Source organism: Macaca thibetana, chromosome X (genome assembly GCF_024542745.1).
Source record: "Macaca thibetana thibetana isolate TM-01 chromosome X, ASM2454274v1, whole genome shotgun sequence".
Classification (NCBI taxonomy): domain Eukaryota; kingdom Metazoa; phylum Chordata; class Mammalia; order Primates; family Cercopithecidae; genus Macaca; species Macaca thibetana.
This window is the reverse complement of record NC_065598.1, coordinates 103,941,558-103,969,356: the sequence shown is the minus strand read 5'-3', so window position 1 is coordinate 103,969,356 and position 27,799 is coordinate 103,941,558. Positions and strand designations below refer to the sequence as shown.

Sequence of the window (27,799 nt, the reverse complement as noted above, 5' to 3'; positions counted from 1 at the left end):
AAAAATTAATTCAAGATAGATTAGAGACTTAAATGTTAGACCTAAAACCATAAAAACCCTGGAAGAAAACCTAGGCAATACCATTCAGGGCATAGGTATGGGCAAGGACTTCATGTCTAAAACACCAAAAGCAATGGCAACAAAAGTCAAAATTGACAAATGAGATCTAATTAAACTAAAGAGCTTCTGCACAGCAAAAGAAACTATCATTAGAGTGAACAGGCAACCTACAGAATGGGAGAAAATTTTTGCAATCTGTCCATCTGACAAAGGGCTAATATCCAGAATTTACAAAGAACTCAAACAAACTTACAAGAAAAAAACAAACAACCCCATCAAAAAGTGAGCAAAGGATATGAACAGACACTTCTCAAAAGAAGACATTTATGCAGCCAACAGACACGTGAAAAAATGCTCATCATCGCTGGTCATCAGAGAAATGCAAATCAAAACCACAATGAGATACCATCTCACACCAGTTAGAATGGCAATCATTAAAAAGTCAAGAAACAACAGGTGCTGGAGAGGATGTGGAGAAATAGGAACACTTTTACACTGTTGGTGGGACTGTAAACTAGTTCAATCATTGTGGAAGACAGTGTGGCAATTCCTCAAGGATCTAGAACTAGAAATACCATTTGACCCAGCCATCCCATTACTGGGTATATATCCAAAAGATTATAAATCATGCTGCTATAAACACACATGCACACGTATGTTTATTGTGGCAATATTCATAGTAGCAAAGACTTGGAACCAACCCAAATGTCCATTGATGATAGACTGGATTAAGAAAATGTGGCACATATACACCATGGAATACTATGCAGCCACAAAAAAGGATGAGTTCATGCCCTTTGTAGGGACATGGATGAAACTGGAAACCATCATTCTCAGCAAACTATCGCAAGGACAAAAAACCAAACACCGCATGTTCTCACTCATAGGTGGGAATCGAACAATGAGAACACTTGGACACAGGGTGGGGAACATCATACACTGGGGCCTGTCATGGGGTTGGGTGGGCGGGGAGGGATAGCACTAGGAGATATACCTAATGTAAATGATGAGTTAATGGGTACAACACACCAACATGGCACATGTATACATATGTAACAAACCTGCATGTTGTGCACATGTACCCTAGAACTTAAAGTATAATAAAAAAAGAAAAAAGTGTATAAAATGATGTCACTGAAAATAATAGGGAAAAGGAAGTGTTGACCTAAGTAACTTTGGAAATGAGTGGAGACTGTAAGACTAAAGAAAAAAAAAGGAACTGTACAAAGACATTATATTTGTTTCTCACAAGGCCAACAATCTGAAATCAATATTCCAGGCCTGAATAAATAATTATGTATACAAAAAAAAAGAAATGAACTAATAACCTGGTGTTCCCTAATATCTGTGTGCCCACTGTATTCACTACTTGATGTTCAGAAGTAAATATGCAAATGCAGGCAGTTCGCAGGTGATTTCAGTTCTAGTTTATAACCACTATGGTGGGTAATTTTATGTGTCGACTTGGCTAGGCTATGATGACCAGATGTTTGGTCAAATACTAGTCTAGGTGTTATTGTAAAGATATTTTTAAGATGTGATGAACACTTAAACCAGGAGACTGCAGTATAATTTGAAGTCAGGTAATGTGGTAACTCCAGCTTTATACTTTTTGCTTAGGATTCCTTTGGCTATTCAGGCCCTTTTATGGTTCCATATGAATTTTAGAATTGTTTTTTCTAACTCTGTGAAAAATGACGTAGATAATTTAATAGAAATTGCATTGAATCTGTAGATTGCTTTGGGCAGTATGGTCATTTTCACAAAATTGATTCTTTCAATCCATGAGCATGGGTTGTTTCTCTGTTTGTTTGTGTCATCTACAATTTCTTTCACCAATGTTTTGTGTTTTGTAGTTCTCCTTGTAGATATATTTTACCTCCTTTGTTAAATGTATTCCTAGGTATTGTTTTGTAGCTATTGTTAATGGGATTGAGTTCTTGACTTGGTTCTCAGCTTTATTGTTATTGGTATATAGAAACACTACTAATTTTGTCACATTGATTTTATATTTTGCAAATTTATTGAAGTCATTTATCAAATCTAAGAGTCTTTTAGGTTTTTAGATATAAGATCATATCATCAATGAACACAGATAATTTGACTTTCTGTTCTCCAATTTGGATGCCTTTTTTTCCTTCTATTGCCTAAGTGCTCTAGCTAGGACTTCCAGTACTGTGTTGAATAGGAGTGGTGAAAGTGGGCATACTTGTCTTGTTCTCGTTCTTAAAGGGAATCCTTTTAACTTTTTCCCATTCAATATGATGTTGACTGTGGGTTTGTCATGTATGGCTTTTATTATTTTGAGGTACGTTCCTTCTCTACCTAGTTTGTTGAGGGTTTTTCTCATGAAGGGATGCTGGATTTTATCGAATGTTTTTTCTGCATCTATTGAAATGATTATATGATTTTTATTTTTAATTCTGTTTATGTGGTTAATCACATTTATTGAATTGCATATTGAACCATCTTTGCATCCCTGGAATAAAACCCACTTGATCATGATGTAGCATAGTTCTAGTTTAAAAAAAGACACATAGATTAGTGGAATAGAATAGAGAACCCAGCAGAAAGGCCACATAGCTACAACCAACTGATCTTTGACAAAATTGACAAGAATATTCATTGGGGAAAGGGCCCTCTTTCAATAAATAAGGCTGGAAAAATTGAACAGCATATGCAGAAGAATGAAACTGAACCCATATCTATCACCATATCCTAAAATTAACTCAAGATAGATTAAATGTAAGATCTCAAACTACAAAAACTCTAGGAAAAAAAAAAAAACTAGGAAAAATACTTCTGAACGTTGTCCTAGGTGAAAAATTTATTACTAATCCTCAGAAGCAAACATAACAAAAACAAAAATAGACACATGGGACTTAATGCAACTAAAAAGCTTCTGCACAGCAAAAGAAATAATTGAGAGAGTAAAAAGACAACCTATGGAATGGGAGAAAATATTTGCAAACTATGCCTCCAGTCAAGGGCTAATATCTAGAATCTACAAGGAACTAAATTAAAAAAAAAAAAAAAAAAAACTAACAAATAACTCTGTTAAAAATGGGCAAAGGACATGAACAAATGTTTTTTTTTTTTCCAAAAGAAGAAATGCAGGTGACCAACAAACATGAAAACATGCCCAAGATCGCTAATCATCAGAGAAATTCAAATTAAAACCACAATGAGATACCTTCTTACAGCAGTCTGGCTATTATTTAAAAGGCAAGAAACAACAGATGTTGGTGAGGATGCAGAGAAAAGAATGCTTATACTCCGTTGGTGGGAATGTAAATTAGTACAACTGGTATGGAAAGCAGTATGGAAGTTTCTCAAAGAACTAAAAATAGAACTACCACTACTGTGTGTCCAGCAATCTCACTACTGGGTATCTACCAATAGGAAAAGAAATCATTGTATCAAAGAGACACCTGCACTATTCACAACAGCAAAGTCATAGAATCAACCTAAATGTCCATCATTGGATGTTTGTATAAAAAAGAATGTGGTATATATCCCATGGAATGACAGCCACACACACAAAAAATGGAATCATGTCTTTTGCAGCAACATGGATGGAACTGGAGGCCATTTTCCTAAGTGAAATGACTCAGAAATAGAAAGTCAAAAACCACATATTCTCACTCATTAGTGGGAGATAAAAAATGAGTTAGACATGGACATACAGAAAGGAATAATAGACATTGGATACTCCAAAAGGTTGCAGTGTAGAAGTGGGGTGAAGGATGAAATACTACCTATTGGGTACAATGTGTACTATTCGGGTGGTGGGTAACACCAAAAACCCACACTTCACCGCTACTCAACATATTCATGTAACGCAACTGCACTTGTACCCCCTAAATCTATAGAAACCAATAAATCAGTAGACTCTGTGTAAAGCAGATTACCCTCCATAATGTGGGTGGACCTCATCCAATTAGTAGAAGGCCTCAAGAGAAAAAGACTGAGATCTCCTGACAAAGTAGGATTTCTGCCTCTAAACTGCCTTTGGACTCTAGACGGCAATGTCATCTCTTCCCTGGGTCTCTACCCTGCCAGCCTGCCCTGCAGATTCCAGACTTGCTAGTTCCCACAATTGAGTGGGCTAATTCTTTAATATAAATACAGTCATGTGCCACAAACAATGCTTTGGTCAAGGACGGATGGCATATAAAACAGTGGTTCCATAATATTTTAATGCTGTATCTTTCTGTACCTTTTTAATGTTGAGATGTATTTAAACACACAATTACTTAACATCATGTTTCAATTGCCTGAAGTATTCAGTACTGTAACATGCTGTACATGTTTTATCCTAAGACCAATAGACTATAAAATATAGCCTAGCGTGTAGTAGGCTATACCATCTAAGTTTGTGTAAGTATGCTATGATGTTTGCACAATGACAAAATTGCTTAAGGATATATTTCTCAGAATGTATCCTAGTTATTGAGTGACATGAGTGTACATACACACACACACACACACACACACACAAATATCATTTTGGCTATATTATCTGGAGATCCCAAACTAATATCAACCACCTACTAATGTACGAGGCACAGTGCTAGGCTCTGGGAATATTTAGAAGAGACCTCTGTACAGAGAAATTTGCATAATGTGGCAAAACATGACAAAACACATTGACAAAGGTAGGTCAAGGCGGGAAAATAAAGCCACAAGAAAAGCACCTAGGGGCATTTCATGATGTCCTTTACACCTGATGGTAACTAAGGACACTCAGACATTTATCTGCAAGTGGGAAATTTATTAAATTCGGAAGGAGAAACCTTGCAAAAATAGAGGTAAAAATAGATTCCCCTCTTTACTTTAGACTATCCTGTTTGGTTACATCTACTCAATACATTAATTCAATAAACATTCATTGAATCTTAGCTTTGTGCACCGAGTGTAATGACATAGTTGTGATGATATAAGAAACCTCAGATTTGCCAGCATTTCCCCTAAACTTGGCTTAATCTCTGGAACCCAAGCTAGGGTTGGAAAAATGATTTGGTATAGCTGTGGAGTGAAAACAGGCACACAGATGCTCCTGCTGAGACCACCTGTATCTCTGACAACTTGATTTGGGCCAAATTAGAAACTGAATATATGGGCTGGTGGCAGTTACCTGTCCCCTGCCTTCCACCTCCTGGTTTCCAGGATTGTCTACTCAGTTTTCAGGCTTCTATCAGCACCTAGTCTGCATTCATCACCCATTTAAAAGGCCAGCCCTGGGTATTTCAGGGAAGGATCATGTCCTTTTTTTTTTTTTTTGAGACGGAGTCTGGCTCTGTCGCCCAGGCTGGAGTGCAGTGGCGCACGGTCTCTGCTCACTGCAAGCTCCGCCTCCTGGGTTTACAACGCCATTCTCCTGCCTCAGCCTCCCGAGTAGCTGGGACTACAGGCGCCCACCACCGCACCCGGCTAGTTTTTTGTATTTTTTAGTAGAGACGGGGTTTCACCGTGTTAGCCAGGATGGTCTCGATTTCCTGACCTAGTGATCCGCCCGTCTCGGCCTCCCAAAGTGCTGGGATTACAGGCTTGAGCCACCGTGCCCGGCCGATCATGTCTTTAAAACATAGTGAATTCCACTTATTCCTAAGGATGCAAGCTGTTCTCTGACTCTCTGCACTGGAGTCATTTACAGTCTTTTTAGAGATAAGACTAATTAATGCTCATAGAGTACTTGGAGAGCCATGCGTGACAGCACATGAATGTTTTCAAAGTAGTGTCTTCTGCCTAGTGTCTGGGCCAGGACCAGGCCTATAGAATTTAATTGAATGTGTATCCCTGGTTAAAGTTTGAGCTCCCCAGTGGCAGAGACTTTGTCCCATTCTGCTTTGTAGCCATATAAATTTGAACCCTACTTCCGTTGCACAGATCTTTAAGGTAGATGTTCCTCAGGCCTTTTTCCCAGAACTCTTTCACTCTCTGCACAAACTCATCCTTGCATAATTCTATGTTCTATCCCAAATCTCTCTTCCAAGCTCCAAGCCTGTGTATATATAACTGTTTAGACATATTTTCCTGGCCATTCACAGATATTTCAAACTCAGCACGTCCAAAACCGAACTCATTTTCTACACGCGCACACGCACGCACATACGCACAAATTAGTCCTATTCCATGCTTGCCCATCTCAGCAAATGGCGCTACCATCCTCCCTGTTGCTCAAGCTGAAAGAGTCACCTTCAACTCCTCTTTTTCATTCCCCTCCCACAAAGGTTCAATCATTCACCTTAATCTGTCCATTTACCAACTCAGAAACTTAAATCCCAAACATAAAATAAAACTTAAATTTCAAACATAAAAAATACAATAGTACAATGAAACTCCTCCCATGTACCAATTGCTCAGCTTCAAATTTACCAATTCATAGACAGTCTCATTTCCAACACTCCTCACTTCTCCTCATCCTCAATCATTGTGAAACAAATACCAGAAATAATCTCATTTCATCTGTATTTCATTAAGTATCTCTTAAAAGTTAGTTATGGAAACATCCAAAATCCCATTATCACACCAACAAAATTGACAATAATATAATATAATCAAATATCCAGACAATGTTCATATTTCCCCATTGTTTTATAAATGGATTTGCTTCCTTACAATTGAGTATCCAAATAAAGTCCCTACACTGTGATTGGATGATAAGTCTCTTAGGTCACTGTATTTTTTAAGTTTTATTTTGTTTTTAAATTGACTCATAATTGTACATACTTATAGGGTACAGTGGGATGTTTCCATATATATATAAATTGTGTAATGATCAAATCCTGGTAATTAACATATCCATCACCTCAAACACTTATCATTTCTTTGTGGTAAGACATTCAAATTCCTCTGTTCTAGCTATTTTGAACTATACAAAATATTACTTTTGACTGCAGTCACCCTACTGTGCAATAGAACACCAGAACTTATTCCTCTTCTCTAACTATAACTTTGTATCCATTGACCAGCTTCTCCCCATCATTCGCAGCCCCACTCCCACTCTCCTTAGCCTCTAGTAACCATTATTTTACTCTCTACTTCTGTAAGATCAACTTCTTTTAGATTCCATACATGAGATCATGTGATATTTGTTCTGTGTTTGACTTATCTCACTTAACATAATATCATCTAGACTTATCCGTGTTGTTGCAAATGAGAAGATTTTGTTCTTTTTATGGCTGAGTAGCATTTCTCCGTGTATATATGTACCACATTTTATTTATCCATCCATCCAGTGATGGACACTTAGGTTGACTTCATATCTTGGCTATTGTGAATAGTGCTGCAATAAATCTGGGATCACAGATATCTCTTTAACATGATTTCATTTCCTTTGGATATTTCATATTCCTTTGGAATTGCCAGATCATGTAGTAGTTCTATTTCTAATTTATTGAGGCATCTCCATACTGTTGTTCATAATGGCTTTAGTCTGTTGCTTCTCCTCAATCTCTCTTTTCTATCCCTGAAATCTTTTGTTGAAAAAACTGGATCATTTTGTCTTGTAAGTTTCCCACAGTTTTGATTTGTTGGTTGGTGTTGGTATTGGTGTTGGTTGGCATTGGTATTGGTTGGTATTGGTATTGGTTGGTGTTGGTATTGTAAAGTGTTGGTAGTTAGATCTAGAGACTTGATCATATTCCATTTCTCTCTCTCTTTCTCTCCCTCTTCATCTCTGCCTCCCTCCTGCTCTCCCCCTTTCCCTCTTCCCCTTCCTCCCCCTCTTCCCCTTCCTCTCTTTCTGCAAAACTATTTAATCAGGTAGTGTTTTATTCTTCCATCATTATTGATGTACAAAATGTCTGCAATGTCTGCTTCATCTTCTTTCTGAAATACTAGCAGCTGTTGATATCCATTACCTCAATCCATTACTTCATTGGGAGTTGCAAATGTTGATTCTATAATTCTGTCTTTTCTTATGCATACAGGACCTGAATACTTCACTTAGGAGAAACATCCCTTCATTAATTGTTATGGTTATCCTGAGTTATAGTTCACTTAGGAAAGGCAGGATGAATGCTTGATTCCACTATCCTTTTTTTTTTAACAAATTTAAAAAATAATTATTTCCCTGGCATCCTCCAAAAGTGACCTGTGAGGGGTTTTTTGTGTGTAAGATACCATTATGAACCATGAAGTTCTAAATATTTTACAAATTTAATTGAATGCAGTTGTCATTCTTGATGTTCAGGCCATCACTTATTTGGGCAGTGGGAGCCTATTCAGAATGACTTCTGAGTCCCTTTGTTGTGTGTGTGTTTTTTTTTTAACAGTGTTACTGAGATATAGCTGACTTATAGTAAACTGAACATATTTAAACTGTACAATTTAATAAGTGTAGACAAATATGTACAAGCATGAAAGCATCACCACAATCAAGATAATGAACATGTCCATTATCTGCAAAAGTTCCTCCATGTTCCTTTGTAATACCTTCTCTCACCCCTCTCTGCCAGCCCCCATCCTTGGGCAATAACAAATCTGTTTTCTGTCACTATAGATAAATTTTAATTGGCTAGAATTATATGGAAACGTAAATATAAAAGATGTGTGCTTTTCTATATGATTACAAAATAATTATGCTTTTCACTCAGCATAATTATTTTGATACTCATTCATGATGCTGCCTATACCAATAGCCCTGTATGACAGAGGCCCCCAACCCCTGGGACCGGCTGGGGACTGCTGCCATATGAGATAATGTCATCAGTCCCCAACCTTTTGGGCACCAGGGACTGGTTTTGTGGAAAACAATTTTTCCATACACGGGACCAGGGTGTGGGGTGTGGGGCGAGGGATGCTTACAGGATGACACTATTCAACCTCAGATCATCAGGCATTAGTTCGGTTCTCATAAGGAGCATGCAACCTAGATTTCTTGCATGTGCAATTTTCAACAGGATTTGCGATCCTATGAGAATCTAATGCCATCGTCTATCTGACAGGAGGCAGAGCTCAGGTGCTCACATGCCCGCTGCTCACCTCGTGCTGTGCGGCCCAGTTGCTAACAGGCCACAGACAGGTACGGGTCTGTGTGCTGGGAGTTGGAGACCCCTGAGATACATAATATGCAAATATTTTCTCTCAGTCTAAAGCTTATCTTTCCATTCTCATAAGAATATCTTTCAGGCTGGGCATGGTGGCTCACGCCTGTAATCCCAGCACTTTGGGAGGCCAAGGTGGGCAGATCACAAGGTCAGGAGATCGAGATCATCCTGGCTAACATGGTGAAACCTCGTCTCTACTAAAAAAAATACAAAAAAATTAGCTGGGCGTGGTGGCGGGTGCCTGTAGTCCCAGCTACTTGGGAGGCTGAGGCAGGAGAATGGCGTGAACCTGGGAGGCGGAGCTTGCAGTGAGCAGAGACCATGCGCCACTGCACTCCAGCCTGGGCGACAGAGCGAGGCTCCATCTCAAAAAAAAAAAAGAATATCTTTCAAAAAGTAAGTTTTAATTTAGATGATGTTCAATTTCTTCATTATTTTTCTTTCATACTTCAAGTTTCTGGTGTATCAAAATCTCTGCTTAATCTAAGAGGACAAAGATTTTCTCCTAATTTTTCTACTGGAAATTTTAAAGTCTCAGGCTTATATTTATATCTACAATAAATTTTGAGTTAATTTTTGTACATAGTGTCAAGTATAGATCAAAGTTAATCATTTGTTTATTTTGCATATTGAATGTCCAATTGTTTCAGCACCATTTGTTTAAGACTATTCTTTCTCTACTGGACTATCACGGCAGCTTTGTCAAAAATCAGTTGACTATGTATTTGTGGATCTATTTCTGGACTCTATTCTGTTTCATTCATACATTTGTCTATCTTTACACTCTCTTGATTGCTGTAGCTTCACAATAAGTCTTGAAGTAGGTCCTGTAAATCTTACGGCTTTTTCTTTCTCTAAGTTGTTTGGGCTATGCTAGATCCTTTGGATTTTCATATATATTTTCAAATTGCTCATCAATTGGGGGAAAATTGATATCATAACGATATCTTTCCATTTATTTAAGCCTTCTTTAATTTTCTCAGCAATTAAGTTTGCCATGCAAAGGCACTGCACATCTTTTGTCAGATTTATTCCTAAGTGTTTTATATATTTGATGTTATCATATGGCATTTTTATTTCAGTTTCCAATTGTTTGTTGCTAGTTTACAGAAATGCAACTAATTTTTGTATATTGATCTTGTATCATCCAGTATTACTAAACTCACTTACTAGTTCTAGTAGTTTTTTTGTAGATTTCATGCTATGTTTTATATAGATCATGTTATCTGTAAATAAAGACTTGTTTTGCATCTTCCTGTCGAATTTGGATGCCTTTTTTATACTGGCGAGAAACTCTAGCACAATGTTGAATAGAAGTGTAAATGTGGACATCTTTGCCTTGCCCCCAATCTTAGCAGGGAAAGCATTCAGTGATATCTGTAGTATTTTCCATAGATGCCTTTTAGCAGGTTGAAGAAGTTCCCTTCTATCTCTAGTTTGCTTTGAGTTTTTATCACAGTAGAGGCTGGATTTTCTCAAATTCTTTTCCTGCATCTATTGAGATAATCACAGGTTTGTTTGTTTTTTTCTTTTTGGTCTGCTAATATGGTGAGTTACATTGACTAATTTTTAGATGTTAAACCGAACTACCATTCCTGGAATAAACTGAACTTGGTCTCAATGTACCATCATTTCTATATATTGTTAGGCTCAATTTTGTGAATTTTTGTTAAGAATTTTTATATCTATATCCCTGAAAAATATTGGTCTGTAAGGGTAATGCTGGACTCACAGAGTGAGTTAGAAATTAATCCCTCATCTGTCGGCGGGGCGCCCTGGCTCAGGCCTGTAATCCCAGCACTTTGGGAGGCCGAGGCGGGTGGATCGCAAGGTCAGGCGATTGAGACCATCCTGGCTAACCCGGTGAAATCCCGTCTCTACTAAAAACACAAAAATTAGCCGGGCGAGGTAGCGAGCGCCTGTAGTCCCAGCTACTCGGGAGTCTGAGGCAGGAGAATGGCGTGAACCCAGGAGGCGGAGTGCTGCACTCCAGCCTGGGTGACAGAGCGAGACTCCGTCTCATCTCGAAAGAAAGAAAGAGAGGGAGAGAGGGAGAGAGAGAGAGAGGGAGGGAAAGAAAGAAAGAAGGGAGGGAGGGAGGAGAAAAGAAAATCCCTCATCTTCGATTTTCTGGGAGAATGTGCGTAGGATCAATATATTTATTCCTTAAATGTTGGTAGAAATCACCAGTAAGGACATCTAGCCCAGGAGTTTCCTTTATTGGAAGGCTTTTAATTGCAAATTCAATTTATTTAATAGCTAAGGGACTACTAGGATTTTCTATTTCTTCTTCAATGAGATTTGGTAGTTTATGTCTTGCACAGGAATTACCAAAGATAAAGTCTTGCCACAGAAGGGCTTTTAAAAATTAGTTTTGCATCTCACTGTGCTTAGAAACAAAAAGAAAAGTAGATGAGCTTTGAAGTCATGAAATATGGAATTAGAGGCAAAAATACTGGACCACTCCTTCACCTATGGCTTTGATTATGCCCAAAAAGCTTAAACTGCAGTTTGAAGTTTGCTTATGACATACAGTGCTTTTTTTCTAGGACGATGCTTTTTAAAGTCCGTTCCCACCAACTAAGTAGACTACTTGACTTGTTTCTATTTTCTGCCTATGAGAAGGGATTAGGGCTGTTTCTCCTAATTTTAGAAATGCAGGCATACGTGACAAGTTGGTTTGTCTTGCTCATGCTGCAAGCAAAATTGAAAATTAACTTCTGAAAGTATTTACAGCTTAAAATTGCAGCCAAAAAATAGGTAAAAGTAATATGTTGTTCTTGGCAAATGAAGACAGAGGTCCTGGTGTATTTGCTGGGTTTTGTACTTTGTAGGATTTTTTTTCCTTCTGATTTTTCCCCCTAGTCAGGAGGGATGGATTTTCTATGAGGCATTCAACTTTCCTAGTTAGTCTTCTCCACGTGTCATCTTTCCCCATCTGTGAGCAAGTTAAAACATCTTTTGCCTTATCAACACATGTAAGCCTTGTACATAATTAACAACAGAATTTGTTGTTTGAATCGCAGTTAAATAACAAATAGATCTGAAGTATAAGTATATCCCCAAATATTGCATGGAACATATACTAATCTGGGACATACTCATACTAAAAAGTTACTTGTGGTTTTTTGAAATTCAAGCTTAATGTGTATCCTGTATTTTTATTTGCTAAATCTGAGTGTTCCTCACATGCTCCCTATGACTAGCCTTGGGAAGTGTTGTTCTTTCATAGCTACTCAGTAAATTCTTACTAACAGAGGAAAAAGAGGCTTCTATTTTAAGAACATGATGGGCTGTAATCCCAGCACTTTGGGAGGCCGAGACGGGCGGATCACGAGGTCAGGAGATCGAGACCATCCTGGCTAACACGGTGAAGCCCCGTCTCTACTAAAAAATACGAAAAAAACTAGCCGGGCGAGGTAGTGGGCGCCTATAGTCCCAGCTACTCGGGAGGCTGAGGCAGGAGAATGGCGTAAACCTAGGAGGCGGAGCTTGCAGTGAGCTGAGATCCGGCCACTGCACTCCAGCCTGGGCGACAGAGCCAGACTCCGTCTCAAAAAAAAAAAAAAAAGAACATTATGGGCAACATTTAGTTTGCCTATTTGTGTGTTAAATGTGTAAATGACCTGTATTTGTCTCCTATTCTGTTTCCTAACAACTGCTACTACTGAAGAACTACACACATGAACTCACCATCTGTCTCAACTGGGCATTTGTTAGACTGTGTCCCACTAGTCCAAAAGACAGAAATGGAACTGCCCTTAACCATTTGGACTTAATAACAGAGGAGACAGTCTGTCAGGATATTTCTAATGGGACACAGTCTCTGTCCTGGAATCCCAACCCTTCTTATTTCTGTAGGTTTAAAAACAACTTTTTTTTTTTTTTTTTTTTTTTTTTTTTTTTGAGACAGAGTCCCGCTCTGTCGCCCAGTCTGGAGTGCCGTGGCGAGATCTCCGCTCACTGCAAGCTCCACATCCCGGGTTCACACCATTCTCCTGCCTCAGCCTCCTGGGTAGCTGGGACTACAGGCGCCTGCCACCACGCCCAGCTAATTTTTTGTATTTTTAGTAGAGATGGGGTTTCACTGTGTTAACCAGGATGGTCTCGATCTCCTGACCTCGTGATCCGCCTGCCTCGGCCTCCCAGTGTGCTGGGATTACAGGCGTGAGCCACCGCGCCCGGCCTTAAAAACAAAATTCTTAATCTCCCAACTAGGAACATTAAAGGAGTTTGTTTTCAACTTGTAATGATTTTCCTAACGTTATCATGTTATAAATTAGCAGACAGGCTCTGTGCCAAGCCACCGAAGGCCATGACACTCACTGCATACTTAAGGTCTAGTAGCAAGAGTAAGCTCACAGGATGTAGAAGGACATACAGTTTCTCCATGCATTGCGCAACTGAGGAAATTGAGGCCCAGCTCAATCACCTGAAATAATTTTGAATATTTTTATTGGAAAACTATGGCCACAGTTTCTCTAAAGTAGTCAAAAAGGGAGGCTGTTAGAGTGAGCAACAAATGCAACAGTGAAACATTAGCAGTGCTATTGTTGGAAAAGACAGAAAGTGAAATTTAAGAAAGGATGTATGAATTGTGTGATATATGAGTTCTATCTCAGTAAAGTTTTTACAAAAAGGAAAAAGAACGGATGTGACTAGAATTTCGAGAGAAATGGAAACATGAAAGGTATTCCAGGAAAATGGAATAATAATAAATAGACCTCTATGACTAGAGGGGGTGACAGGTGGACTTGCAATGGTAGGTTGAGCCTAAGTCTGAGTGCCCTTAAATGTCATGCTTAAATTTTGAACTTTGTGGGTAACGGGAAGCTATCAAAGGCTTTTGAGGGAAGACAGAACAATCACATCCAAGTTTTAGAAGGATACATTTTTATCTTGTCCGATGATACTTCTCACTTTCTCCTTTTGACTGCAGTTATCTCCTGTATCAAGCTTTTAGTTTCCTGAGTGCAAGTAACGTTTTCTAAATATTTGTCTTTTTTCCATAGTGCCCAACACAGTGCCATTATACATAGCAGGTGTGCATTAAAGATTGTCTAGCAAGCACACAGCAGGCCAGTTAACAGCAGGCACTCAATAAATACTTGCTAAGTAAATGAATAAATTTAATCATTGCAATGTTAGTTATAACTCTACTTTCCCCTCCTACTTTGGAAAGCATATCAGAATGCAAATGAGTAGGAGTGACTCAATTACAGAAAGAAACATGAATCCTCTCTTAATTTTCTGAAAAATTAAGGTGAAGAATTTGTATTTTAACTATTATTACTAACAATTACTTTTGACACACTTCATAACTGAATTTGTCACACAAGTGTGCCATGATGCCACTTGTAGGGTTTTCAGACGAAATAGATGAGACTCAGTTAAATATGAATTGCAGTTAAATAACAAATAGATCTTAAGTGTAAGTATATCCCCAAATATTGCATGGAACATATACTAATCTGGGACATACTCATACTAAAAAGTTACTTGTGGTTTCTCTGAAATTCAAGCTTAATGTGTATCCTGTATTTTTATTTGCTAAATCTGCGTCTTCCTCACATGCTCCCTATGACTAGCCTTGGGAAGTGTTGTTCTTTCATAGCTACTCAGTAAATTCTTACTAACAGAGGAAAAAGAGGCTTCTATTTTAAGAACATTATGGGCAACATTTAGTTTGCCTGTTTGTGTCTTAAGCATTTGCTTGTTGAATTTACTTTAAGGTCTAACTGGATAGTACTACATCCCCTCAGGCCCTGGTTCATACTGGCTGGCTAGAGCTTTTCAAGTGAAACCTGGCGTGCCTGTTCCTCTTCTACCCCTGATGCCATCAGTTGTTTTTATCTATGGTGTGAACACAGTTGAGCAGATGTTGGAGGGAAATGGCTTCCTGAAATATTCTGAAATGTCTGGTGTCAGCTTCTTCCTTAAAATAAAGTATAGGTGACAAGTCCCACATGGTAGGGAGCCAGCTCTCACAGATCACTTCCTTCTCTTCCCAGAGTCTTTCATTCATGAACTCATAGGGAGCTGTTCTTAAAAGGCAAATGTACATAAAACATGGGACAGGACCCAGCTTGGTTTAATGTGTGTTGTGTGTGTGTGTGTGTGTGTGTGTGTGTGTGTTCACATTTCAATGCAAAGGTTTTAGGTTTTGTTTTAGAATTGCTCAAAGTAAAGCCGGATTCTCTGCTATTAGCAAGAAGCTCAGAAACGTAGGGTGATGTTAAAGGGGGCCTGGTTTAAGGGAAGAGCTAAGATTTTGAGTCAAACCTGGGTCTGAATTTACGCTGCTCCCTAGCTGACTGACCTTGGGAAGGCAAACTAACCCCTTGAAGCATCAGTTTTTTCATTTGTAAAATGATAATGGTAATAGTGCCTACCTCGTAGTGGAGGTGGAACAGTTCCGTGCGATAACAAAAGTGAACTACTTAACTAGGCACATAACAGATGCTCACGGTAGCCATTATTGTGAATGTGGCCCCAGGATAGGTCTGATCTAGCCAAAGAGGCCTCAGAATTTCTGGACCCTGAGGCCGCTGGCAGGTGAAGGAAGGTCACCTCAGTATCTTGTATTATTTTTCTCTTTTAGATGTTTGGCTGTCTTCACTTTGTCACTTAACTAGCAAATGATACCAACTCTCTGAAACTCAGGATTTTTTTTAATCTGGAAAATGGTCATATGAAAAATAATTCCTTTGTTTCAAAAGTAGTTATAAGAATTATATATGAAGATTATTTAGAAAATGTACACACAGTACAAATAATATTGTGAAGTAAGTAGAGTAATATTGATAAAAAGGACCCCCAAAGAGGCATCTCTCAACACTCATCTTTCTTTTCCTGACTTTTTAAGTTTCAGGCCAATTCCTGGAACTAGTGGCAGCAGGTCCACTAAAAAACAACAACAACATAAACAAAAACAAAACAAAACAAAAAAACAAGAACCACACAGTTGAAGGTACCTGGTTTCTTATCCCCACTCTTATAGTTAATTTTCTATGCTGAAAAAGTCACTTAACAGCTGAGTTTTCATTTCCTCATCTTTAAAATGGGAATTAGTCATTGAGTGAGAACCTTTTAGGCATCCTCATGCACAGTACTAGACACTGTAATTGTAAATAATACCAGCTAATATAGATTGAGCATATTCTCAATATACCAAGCACTTGACAAAGAGCATCAACTCATTTAACCTCACTAAACCCTGTAAAGTAAAATATCCCTATTTTATAGTTCAGCAAATTGAGGCTTAAAGGATTTCCATTGATTTGTCTTATAGTGAAACCAAGATCTTTATCTCAAAGGAATCTAATGTCTAGGAGGGTAGGTGAAGATATAAATAAATCGTTGTAATGTTGCATATGTGTCTACGTCTCTACACACACACATACATCTAAAATATCTATTTCAGATTTGCGGTGGAAAATCACATGAGATATTATGTGAAAGACATTTTGAAGAAACCTGAAGTTATTAAAAGGGGACAGTTTTATTATATTGTATGAAACCAGGAATGAGCAGCCATTTCAACACTCATTTACTGTGCTAATTCAAGATGAATTTATTATATTCCAAGGACTGTCTTGTTTTGCACTGTGTGGAATATTAACAGGGCTAGCGTCTTTACAGTACCATACCTTTTCTTCTGAGACATAGTCACAATCCTAAAACCAATGCATTTTTTTAACCCCACCAGAGTCAATCATCCATTGATCCTACTACCTTTGTAGTGCCCCTTGCCCACTGCCTGTGCTCAGTTCCTTCCACAGGAAACCTAGATCCTATGGTCCATAATCATAATCACTTCTTTCCATATACCCTTGACTCCCTTGCCCCTCTTTTCCTTTATCATCCTCACCTAGCAGACCCCAGCCTTGATTAAATCCAACTCTTCCTCTAATCTACGTATGTATCCATGTGGCTGGACAAGTCTACAGAAAACCTCACAATATTGATAACTGATGTTCCTTTAAGTCTATGACCACCAAACTAAAGTGGGCCCTTAGAGCTGCCTTGCAGTCCTGCCACATTTCCCTAGTTCATGCCTTCTCCCTGCTCTCCTAACTGATCATGTCACACCTTATCTCTTTGCATACCTCCAATACCTCCTTCCTGTTCTTATTCTCAGTTGATAACCTTGATTCTTGTTTCACTGAGAGGAAAAAATAAGTATGATGAAGAGAATGCCTGCATGCTTCCCTTACCACATCAACTACCCTACCTGCATCTGTATCTATGTATTCTGCCTTCCCACCTGTCACTGTGGATGAACTTTCAATTCTCTTACCTAAGGGCATTCCATCAACTTGTGTATTAGATAACATCCTCTCTTGTACACTTAAAGTCACCCCCAACAATTTTTCCATCTGTCTCCTGTGTCAACACATATTCCCTCAAAATACTAACATATTTCAATATCTCCAGTCTTAACAAAAAATTAAACATACTTCTTACCCCATATCCCTCTTTGGCTACAGTGCCATTTCTTCCATTCCAAATACCCCTTTAGATAATTGGCTATCCTGGATTTCTCCAGTTCCTCACTTCCCACTCTCTATTGAACCCCTTGCAATCTGGCTTTTAGCCACACTAAGCCACTGAAATGTATCTGGTACAGATCACCACATTGCTAAATCCATTGGTGTGTTTTCATATCTTGTCTTATGTAACCTGTCAACAATTTGGGTTTACCACTTTTTTTCCTCCTTGCTTTCCAGGGCCCCTCTGGATGTTGGTTCTTTACTCATCTCACTGGCTACTCCCTCTCAGATTCCTTCTCAAGTACCTCCTCATGTTCTCTTAACAATGACATGCTTCAGTGCTTAATTCTAGGGTGTATTCTCTTCCCTTCATCTACCTTCACTCCCTTGGTAATCTCATCTACTTTGGAGGCTTTTTGTTTCTTTAGACAGGGTGTCACTCTGTCACTCAGGCTGGGTGCAGTGGCACAATCAGCCTCAAACTCCTGGGCTCCAGTGACCCTCCTGCCTCAGCCTCCTGAGTAGCTGGGACAACAGGCACATGCCACCACACCTGTCTAATTTTTTTGTAGAGATGGGGTATCACCATGTTGCCCAGGCTGGTCTCAAACTCCTCAGCTCAAGCAATCCCCCGCCTTGGCTTCCCAAAATGCTGGGATTACAGATTACAGACACGAGCCACCACACCTAGCCCCTTGGCTTTATATAACAATGATAGCAGAGATGGTGATCTCCAGATAAACCCTGCTCTCTCCTACTCTCCATGTTGTTAGGTTTTCCAGTATGTCTGGTTCTTTTTAAAGGGAATATGAACACAAGAGATGTATCACTTCCCGTAATAGGGAATTAAGAGCAGGTACTAGGATCTGAGATAGTGGAGTTGCTAGACAAAAGCAGCTTGGAAATCCAAGTCACCTTTGGAGAAGGCCACTAAGAGGAGCTGCTTTTGTCTTATTGGATTATGACATAAGTGATAAATCAAACTTTGTGTGCTAAACCATTGAGATCTTAGGTTTGTTACCACAACATAGTCAAGTCTACACTGACTAAGGCATCTCCCTTGAATTCCAGACTTCCATAGCCAGCTATCTACTCAACTCCTCCATTTGAATATCTTATACACATCTCAAAACCAGAATTCCTGATGCTTCCAAAGCCAGCTTCTCCAACAGTTTTCTCCATCTGAATAAATGGCAATTTCATCCTTCTCGTTGTCTAGTACAGAAACTTTGGAGTCATTCTTGACTTCTCCCTTTCAGTCACATCCCACATCCAATCCATCAGCAAATCCTAGCAGCTCTACCTTTAAAACATACCTAGAATCATTTTACTTCTGTCAGACTCTATAACTGCCCCTCTGTTATAAACATCCATCATCCTGCTGAATTACCACAACAGCCTCCTAGGTGGCCTTTCTGCTTCTGTGCTTGCCCCACTACAGTTCACATGGCAGCTTGAGAAATCCCTCTTAAAAAGTAAATCAACTGGTGTCACTCACATGTTCCAAGCCCTTCAGTGGATTTCCAGGGGCAAAGCTCTTACACTGGTCTATGAAATCTTCTATGATCTGGCTCTTGCTCCAACTCTGGCTTTATCAGGTATCCCATCCCCCCATTCACTGCACTCCAGGATTCTGGCCTCCTTGCTGTAGCCAAAACATCAAGCATATTCTCTCATTTACTGCCTTTGCACTTGCTGTTCCCTTTGCCTAGAATACTCTTTCCTCAGATATTCACATAACTTATTCCTTCATCTTCTATAGCAGTGTTTCTCAAACATTATGTGCATCAGAATCACCTGAAGGACTTGTTAAAACAGATTTCTGAGCCCCACCCTAAAGTTTATGATTCAGTGGATCGTGGAGGAGACAAGAATTTGCAACTCTAACAATTTCCCAGGACTGATGATTCTGGGCCAAAGATTGTGCTTTGAAAAACACTGTTTTCTGCTCAGAATTCCCCTTGTAAGCAAGGCCCTCCCTGACTCCCTTATATAAAATAACAAACTAACCCAACACTTCCTACTCTCTTACCCAATTTAGTTTCCTCCATAATACAGATCACCTGACAGATATGTATGTAATATTCATTTACTGTTTGTCTTCCCTCTAAATTTTAACCAGGAAAACAAGGACTTGGTTTCACTTATGGCTGTATGATACTGCCACTATCACCTATGCCTAACACAGTACCTAGCACAGACTAGGCACTTAATAAATATTTGTTGAATGAATGGTGAGAATAAAATTATACACAGACAGTCTTCTGTGACCTAAGCTTCTGGAGAAAATTGCTCACAAAGATAATTGGCCTTTGCAATCCAATCACTTCAGCTAAGCCTCTGTTACTTCCTATCTTGCTTCCTGGGTTACCTTTTGCATCATTGTCATCCTTGCCAACTCCCATGCAAGAAAGCACTGGTGATGCCTAGAAAAGCCTATTGGTTGGTGGTAGAGGCACTGTGATGTAACTCTTTATTTCAGGAGACCCAGGAGAAAGGAAGAATCCCAGGTGACGCTGATCTCTAACACTTGTAACTCAGTTGTTCTGAGAGCAGTTATTTCACAGCCCTTCACTGAATATCTGCTTGTGACAGGGCTGCAGAGAAGCATAAGACATGGTTCCGATCCCAGTCTGATGGCAGAATCAAATAAATTGAATAAAATACTGCAAAACTCCATCAGCAAAGAGAAGAGAGTAAGAACTGCTCCTGAAATTGCTGAGGAGGCAGAGTATAAGGGTGTCTTCACCAAAAAGATGGTTGAGCTGGGTTTAAAAGAATGAATAGAAATTTTGTTTGTGGTAAAGGGAGTAGGAAAGCATTTTAGACATAGGAACCAGCATCAGCAAAAGGATAGATGTGTGGAGTAGAGATTATATTTAAAATATTTAGCAATATTTAGGGTTATGGTTTAGCAAACCCTAACCTTTAACTCTAATTGCTAAATATTTTTAGCATTTAAAAATAATTTTGGAGGCTGATGTGGGAAGATCACTTGAGGCCAGGAGTTCGAGACCAGCCTGGCCAACATGGCAAAACCCCGTCTCTACTAAAAATACAAAAATTAGCTAGGTGTGGTGGCGGGTGCCTGTAATCCCAGCTACTCGGGAGGCTGAGGCAGAGAATGGCTTGAACCTGGGAGGCAGAGGCTGCAGTGAGCCCAGATCGCACCACTACAGTCCAGCCTGAGTGACAGAGCGAGACTCCATCTCAAAAAAGAAAAGTTAAGTGAGTGCAGTGATTCTCTGAAATGACAAATAATTCGTGGTGGTGATCGGGGGGGGAAAAGTACAATCTTACCTTTATTTACTAGGCATTTTTATTCAGTAACAATAAAACCATGAAAAATTCATTTCAATTTATAAAATGTGGTTATGTTCTTGATTCTGATAATTACATATACAGACATCAACAAATCCAAGTGGACATCCTGACCAAGCAAAGTGAACATCAGCCATAGACAAACTGGCATGACCATACCAGTGCACAGCACTCGATAAGGAGCTCCAGAGAAAGACCAGAATGTTGCAAAAAATGCTGAGTAGTCTAGTATAGCTAATATTAATATAATAATAATAGCTGATACTAAGTGAATACTATGATCCAGGTACTGTTTTGCATGCTTAATCTTATTGAGTCCTCCAGTCAAACTCTATACAGTAGATACTGTTGCCATTCTCATTTTACAGGTAGGAAAATTGAGTTTCAGAGAGATAAAGTCACTTGCCTAAGTTCATCCAACTCGGAAATATTAGAGCTGGGATTTAAACCTGTACAGACTGACTCCAGAACTTATATTCCTAATTAAGGGATACTGCCTCAGATATTGGCTAGAACATAGGTTTGCCCCTTAACACTGTGGTTTTATACAAAGGAGTAAAATAAATTGACTTTTCCCTTATAAACGTTACAGTCTGGATGAGGAAACAAGACTCTCAGCTACGCAATCTTAGGAACATTGCAAAGACTCTCCCATAACAACATGTGACACTTAGCCAGTGAATGGGACTTAGTGAGTATTGTTGTGTTTCACTGAAGCTGAAGTGGTCATGGAAAATATGGAACTTAAATTTGGCCTTGAGAGGTATGGAACAGTAGGAAGAATATTGCATTATGTTCAGAAGCGTTAGAATCTACTTGTTAACAGTGTGACCCAAATCAAAATAATCTTCTTCAGTGTTATCATCTGTAAAATGGGTGATTTGGATTAGACCAATACTTCTTAACAAAAGTACAACCCAGGAGGTATTTTGCAATTTGTGAGGCCATTCGTGATTGTCGAAATGATCAGGGAGTCGGGAACACTTACTTGGTGGCTGCCAGGAATGATAGGTGTTCTGAATACTATGCATCCTGAAGGATAGAGAAGACCTCTGGATATTCATGGAGATGAAAACTCTGTTTATAATTATTGAAGACTAGAACATAAACACATTTTATATATTGAAATGAATTTCTTCATGGTTTTCTCAAATAAAACTGCCCAGTAAATCAAGGGAAGATTGTACTTCCCGCCCCCCACCCACGATCATCACCATGAGTTATCATTTGAGAGAATCACTGCACTTACTAATAGCAACTGCATTCATGATACTTGAATCATCAATACTGCATCCCAGTGTCATTCTGTGTCAGCAGGTTGTTACACTCATCACAATTCTCTATAGAGCTGTTGGCCTCTGACTACCACTTCATGACATCTACTAATATAGCCATGTATGAGCTTTTATATATTGAAATACATATCTTTTTATTACAAATGACTTTTCTTCTTCTTTTTTTTTTCTTTGCAATACAGTTAGGGCATACTATGTGCTTTTAAAATTTTTCCTTCCATTTTTATTATAACTTATTCCTATGAATTTCTTTTTAGGATGGCAAGGGAGAGTAATAATTATAATAAAAATAATAAGGTACTGCTCGAATAGAGTTAAGAACCACTGTATTAGATGATCTCCCAAAGCCTTTCCAGTTTTAATTTTCTTGGGTATAAGAAGGGTTTGATCTTGAGAGAAAAGGGAGATCATTCCAAGGTGGAAATGACACCAGCCACATGGCCTGGTCAAGCAGAGGGTGGAGTGTCCCCAGACATGCCAGGATAAAGCAGAGGCTTCTCAGGTCTAGTCTGGTCATGTTCCCTGGAAGCCTGCCTTCACTCTTCCCACCTCACTGTAATTGAAGACTCCTGGGGAAACTGCCAGGGCTGGCATCACAGGAAATTGCCTTGTGGCCAACAGGGCTTCTCTGGTTACTTTCCTCAGTGACAAAGGACAGTGATGACTTCCTGTCTGTTAGCTGAGTGTCTTTGCCTCCTTGTTCTGGCGAGTTCCTAAGAAACCTTAGCTTCTGATTCTTATGGGTTTGTTCAGCTTCTGCTATCGTTTTTTTTGCCCCCCTCTTTTCCAGTTCCCTTGCTTCCAGCCTCTTTGCTCCATGTTTGAGGGGTCTGGAAACTTTTCATCTACTATAGACCAATTTTATGGAACACTCAAGCAGACATTGTTTGGAAGTAAGCCATAGCTCCGAATAGATGCCATTTCAACTTTGGCAACACCTGTCAAGTTCTCGTCCTTGAAGGGGATGATTTTTATCACTTAATATTATGTATTATTTTGTATTCTTATTAATTATATGTGCTTGTTGAAGACTGCTTAGAAAACACAGGAATGTATGGAGAGGGAAATACAAATTATCCTTAATACCAAGAAATATAGTAGTCAACATTAGACAAGGGTGTCAGCATAGGTGAAGATAAAATTCAATGCTGCTCTCTCAGTTCTCTCTTGTTTCCCAGCCCCTAGCTTCCTCCTGCCAGAGTACCTCTTGATCTCACCCTTATGAAAACTTGCCTGTCCTATATTCCATAAAATGGAAGGTAAACTGGAAAGTGTGCAATAGCACTTACCATGTCAAGGGCTTATAAGAGAGAGAAACTAGAACGTATAAGGAAGGTGTTTGGAATCTAAAATAGTAATATTTTGTCATAGCTTTGCCATCACTACCTTATTACCAAGGTGTTGTGCTGATAAAGTGTTGTGGGAATGTCTAAAGAGATAAGAGACCATCTGAGAAATTCACAGTGCTCTCTAGGAATTAGGAAAAGGCACACAGTACACAGAGGCAAGAATGATTAAGTGCGAGGTCAGCTCATAAATATGCCTTTCTCTTTGGAAAAAAACATCCAACATTAAAAAGTTGGATGGTTCTAAATCCATGCATCCCAGAGATAAAGTTCTTGTTACAGACAATAGTTAGAATTTATGTTTTGCTTTTTTCCCAAGGTGGATATGGTCAGAATTGCAGTTTTTCTTATTGTTGAGTCTTTGTATTGAGGTTCTGGTAGACAAAGGACTTAGAAAACACTAAGGCTTAAGGGCTAAGGTCAAGACTTTGGAGTTAGTCAGACCTGAGTTCAAATCCTAACTCCATTCATGTGGTCACCAAAAATTCCTTGAGTGTCATCCATGGTTTTAGACATTGGAGATACAGGGTTGGACAAGACAATGAAGTCCCTACTTACATGAAGCTTACATTCTAGTAGGAGTAGACAGAATGTCTAATGATGAAAAGGTAATGAAATTATATGATTGGAAGTAACTGGAGACTCAGGAATGGCCTCTCTGAGAATGGACAATTGAGCTGAGACCTGAGTGATGAAAAGAAGCCAGGATTTTTTTTAAAAAAAAAAAATCTCGGAGAAGAACATTGCAAAAAAAAAGGAACAGCGAGGGCAGAGGCCCTGAGGCAGGAACAGGCGTGATGTTTTTAATGAACAGAATGAACGCCCTCCTGTGTGACTGAAGCAGAGTGAGCCAGAGAGAAAGGAGATGAGGTTGGTGAGGATCAGCACATGTCAGGTCATGTGCGGGCCTTGCAGAAATTCAGCTAGCAATCATCACCATCAATCAGAGCAGAGGGAAAAGTGAAGTTAGAGAGCTTGCGGGGGACTATAAAATACCAACTGAGGAATTTGGATCTGACTAACTGGGCATGGGAGTGCCACTGTAAGGTTTGAATGGTGTGCTGAAATGGAGTTTGAAAAGAACGATTCTGAGAGCAGAGTACAAGGTAGCCATTTTCATATGTCACTACACATCTAGCACTTGAATTCCATTCAAGTTATCTGCTAAAGCTACATTTTATCAATGAGTGCAAATCCATAAGTCACTGGACACCTGTTTTCACAGGAATATGTCTAGAGTCTATTTCCAGCCCCCAAGTAATTCTGTTGTATATTGTGCCTGGAATTTCTACCAGTGAGCAGGTGTCTAAAGTAAAGTTCCAAAACCAGCTATTTATTTGATGAGGTATAGACCTGACCTGAAAGGATGCTAGCTTAAGATTAGTTTTTATTTCATTTGATTACTGACAACATCAGATAAGATCATTAAGCCGCGAAAGATTTACTTGGTAAAGAAGCGAAGAGTTAGGTTTGCTGGGACAACATTGCTTCTTGGTTCACATGGTTTATTAACTTTTTCCTTTTTTTAATAGGGAGAGAAGTCTTATGGAAAGCCGTGTGGGGGCCAAGACTGCAGTGGGAGCTGTCAGTGTTTTCCTGAGAAAGGAGCAAGAGTAAGTTGCTTATTTCATTGTTGAAAGACAAATAGTTGCATGGGAGCCGTTATCTGTTTTCTTTAGAAATAAACTGCTTAGAATTTACTCTTATGACCTCATGGAACAAGCAAAGTGATGAGGACCAGCTGGAAGGAGCTTTGCTAAGTGATGATAGTCAGAGTTAGATTGGTCAAAGTCTCTGAGGTACCAAGAAGAGGTTTCCTTCATTCACTTAATGCCAGGGTTTCCTCAGAGTTTCATCTGGAGTTTTTCCAAAAGCCAATTAGGTTGTAGAGAGCCAGATTGTGACGATGTTTGTAGATAAGTGTAAATTTTCATAGCTCACTTGATTCTTCCCTCCCAGTCTGGGGAACAGGTGTTCCAATTGTTATCTACAGACTGTGGATGTGACTTGTCCAAAATCACCCTGCTTGTTAGTGATAGACTCAAGAGAACAGGGTAGCCATAAAGTCCAGAAATATAGGTGACGATGCATAAAGAATGGTTTATAGGTATTACATTACAACATAGGATACGTTTTAAAATGTTGTGACATAGTCCATGTATTGTCTCTCATTAGCAATGCACAGTTCAAATTGTTGTGCAAATTGCAATGAACTCAGTGCATTGACACAGCACTTCTATCAGTTCCTGAATATGCATAGCCCCTAGATATTTGTATCTATGATTTTCACTGAAAAAATGCAGTTTTAGTATAACCCAGGAAAAGTGTTGAAAGGGGTTCAATCTGAAAAAAAAATTAGACACATACACAAGTTGAGCATCCCTAATTCAAAAATCTGAAATCTGAGATGTTTCAAAATCCACCATTTCCTGAGCACTGATGTGACACTCAGAGGAAATGCTCATTGGAGCGTTTTGGATTTTGGATTTTTGGATTAGGGATGCTCCATCTGTGTGGGTGTGGGTGTCTGTGTGTGTGTGTGTGTGTGGGTGTGTTTCCAGGATTAATGGCCATCCTACAGAGTTCATAACTTCCCATTTCTAGCATTGTGAATGCACTCTCATCACACTCAAACAAGCCTAAGGGCTTATACTGTCAAAAGAAGGTAGTAGTATAAATAGGTCAACCAAACTTTCAAATCCATAGCCAAACAGGGAACACAATGACTGTTCCACCTTCTCTTTCATTATCTCACATTTGGGGTAAAGTGAAATGTTAAACTATGCCAGAATTTGAAGGAAGAGAATAAAAATCCATCTTCTCATCAAAGGGGACCAGACCTATTCTAGATTAAAGACATGGACTTAGAGAATCGTAAAATATGAGAAAGGGAAGGTCTCTTAGTAAGCTTCACATATTATTCGTTGATTGTACAGAGGAAACAGACTCAGAAGGAAAATTACTTCCTGGGATCACATAGCAAAGTGATGACAGATTCCAGGCCTTTATCTGGGTCCTTTGATTTCTCATCTATTTACGTCACCAACTTACCTACTGCTGCCTCTCACTGTAGCCACCAAGATCCATACCCTTACCTCTGAGACATTCTAGAAAAAAAAATTCACAATAAATATATGAATGCATTCTTGAACAACATGCAAGCAGTATAGACAAAGCAAAAATCTCCCTTGATGCTCTCTCAGTGCCACTACTGTCATTCTTATCTTTTTCCATATATAATCAGAGAGATATGTACACATATGTCTAAAAATAGTCTCATTATCTGATTTTCTTGTCCAAAATAGAATTCTAAGTATTTATTCTGGGCCCTTTTTGTAAACTTAACGTGTCCTTAAGATATTTTTCTCTACCCCATAGTTTAATTCAGCCATTCCCCTTTTGACAGCTACTTAGGTTGTTTCTAAATTTTTGCTATTTGTAAAATGGCAGAGCTACAGTGAAAATCTTTGAGCAGGCCTCCTTGTGTTCAAGCATAGATACTAGCTCAAGCATAGATACATCTCTAGCATAGACACTAAGGATCATAATTACCTGGTAGAAGGGTAATAGACATTTTTAACCTTCAAAGCCACTGCCAAATTAAGCTACAAAGTATTCTGCAATTTATATTCCCATCAGCATTGTACAAAAATGCCCATGTTTCTACACCCTTGCCAACACTTGATATTTTTGCTAATATGATGAGTGAAAATCATTCTAATTCCCTGAGTTTAAGTGTCTTTTCACATATTACCGGGAAATTTATATTTCTTCTGTGAATTTCCTGGACATATTCTCTAGCCACTTTCCTCACTGATGATTCTTATTGACTTACTTTACCTCTGCAAAGATGCAGCAAATAAAAATGACCCAAATCGGTGCAAGTGAGATTTAAAGTTTGACACAAAGGGACATTTCCCGATGGATTGTGGCAGGATGAAAAGCAGTTAGACACAACAACCAGGAAACTGAGAAGCTCTGGGCTGTTTGTTGGGTTGGGGAGCCTTTAAAAGTATAAAATCTTAAATATCTGATCGGACGTCAGTCCTACACCAGGCAAACATGCCTACAGTGACCTCATTGTTAAACCCCTGGCTAAGATTTTGATCTCTGGAAATGGAGGGCAGTAGATTTATTTCATGAGGAGCCCTCATTTAGGTTTCAAACATCTGGAACCTTAGTCTGGCTTCTCTTTTGAAAACATCTGAGTGGCTGAGGGGGTGGGGGATGGA

At 39.1% G+C, this 27,799-nt stretch overlaps 1 protein-coding gene across 3 annotated transcripts in view; it reads left to right on the top strand.

Annotated features, from left to right (window-relative positions):
* COL4A6 (collagen type IV alpha 6 chain) overlaps window positions 1-27,799 on the top strand; it is a 415,076-nt gene that overhangs the window by 240,716 nt on the left and 146,561 nt on the right. For all 3 annotated transcript variants that reach the window (XM_050777161.1, XM_050777159.1, XM_050777162.1), the window contains exon 3: window positions 25,100-25,180. Coding sequence is in view for 2 of the 3 variants with exons in the window: in XM_050777159.1 (XP_050633116.1) it covers window positions 25,100-25,180 (81 nt within the window). In the remaining variant the exon portion in view is untranslated. The remainder of the gene's footprint in view (window positions 1-25,099; window positions 25,181-27,799) is intronic.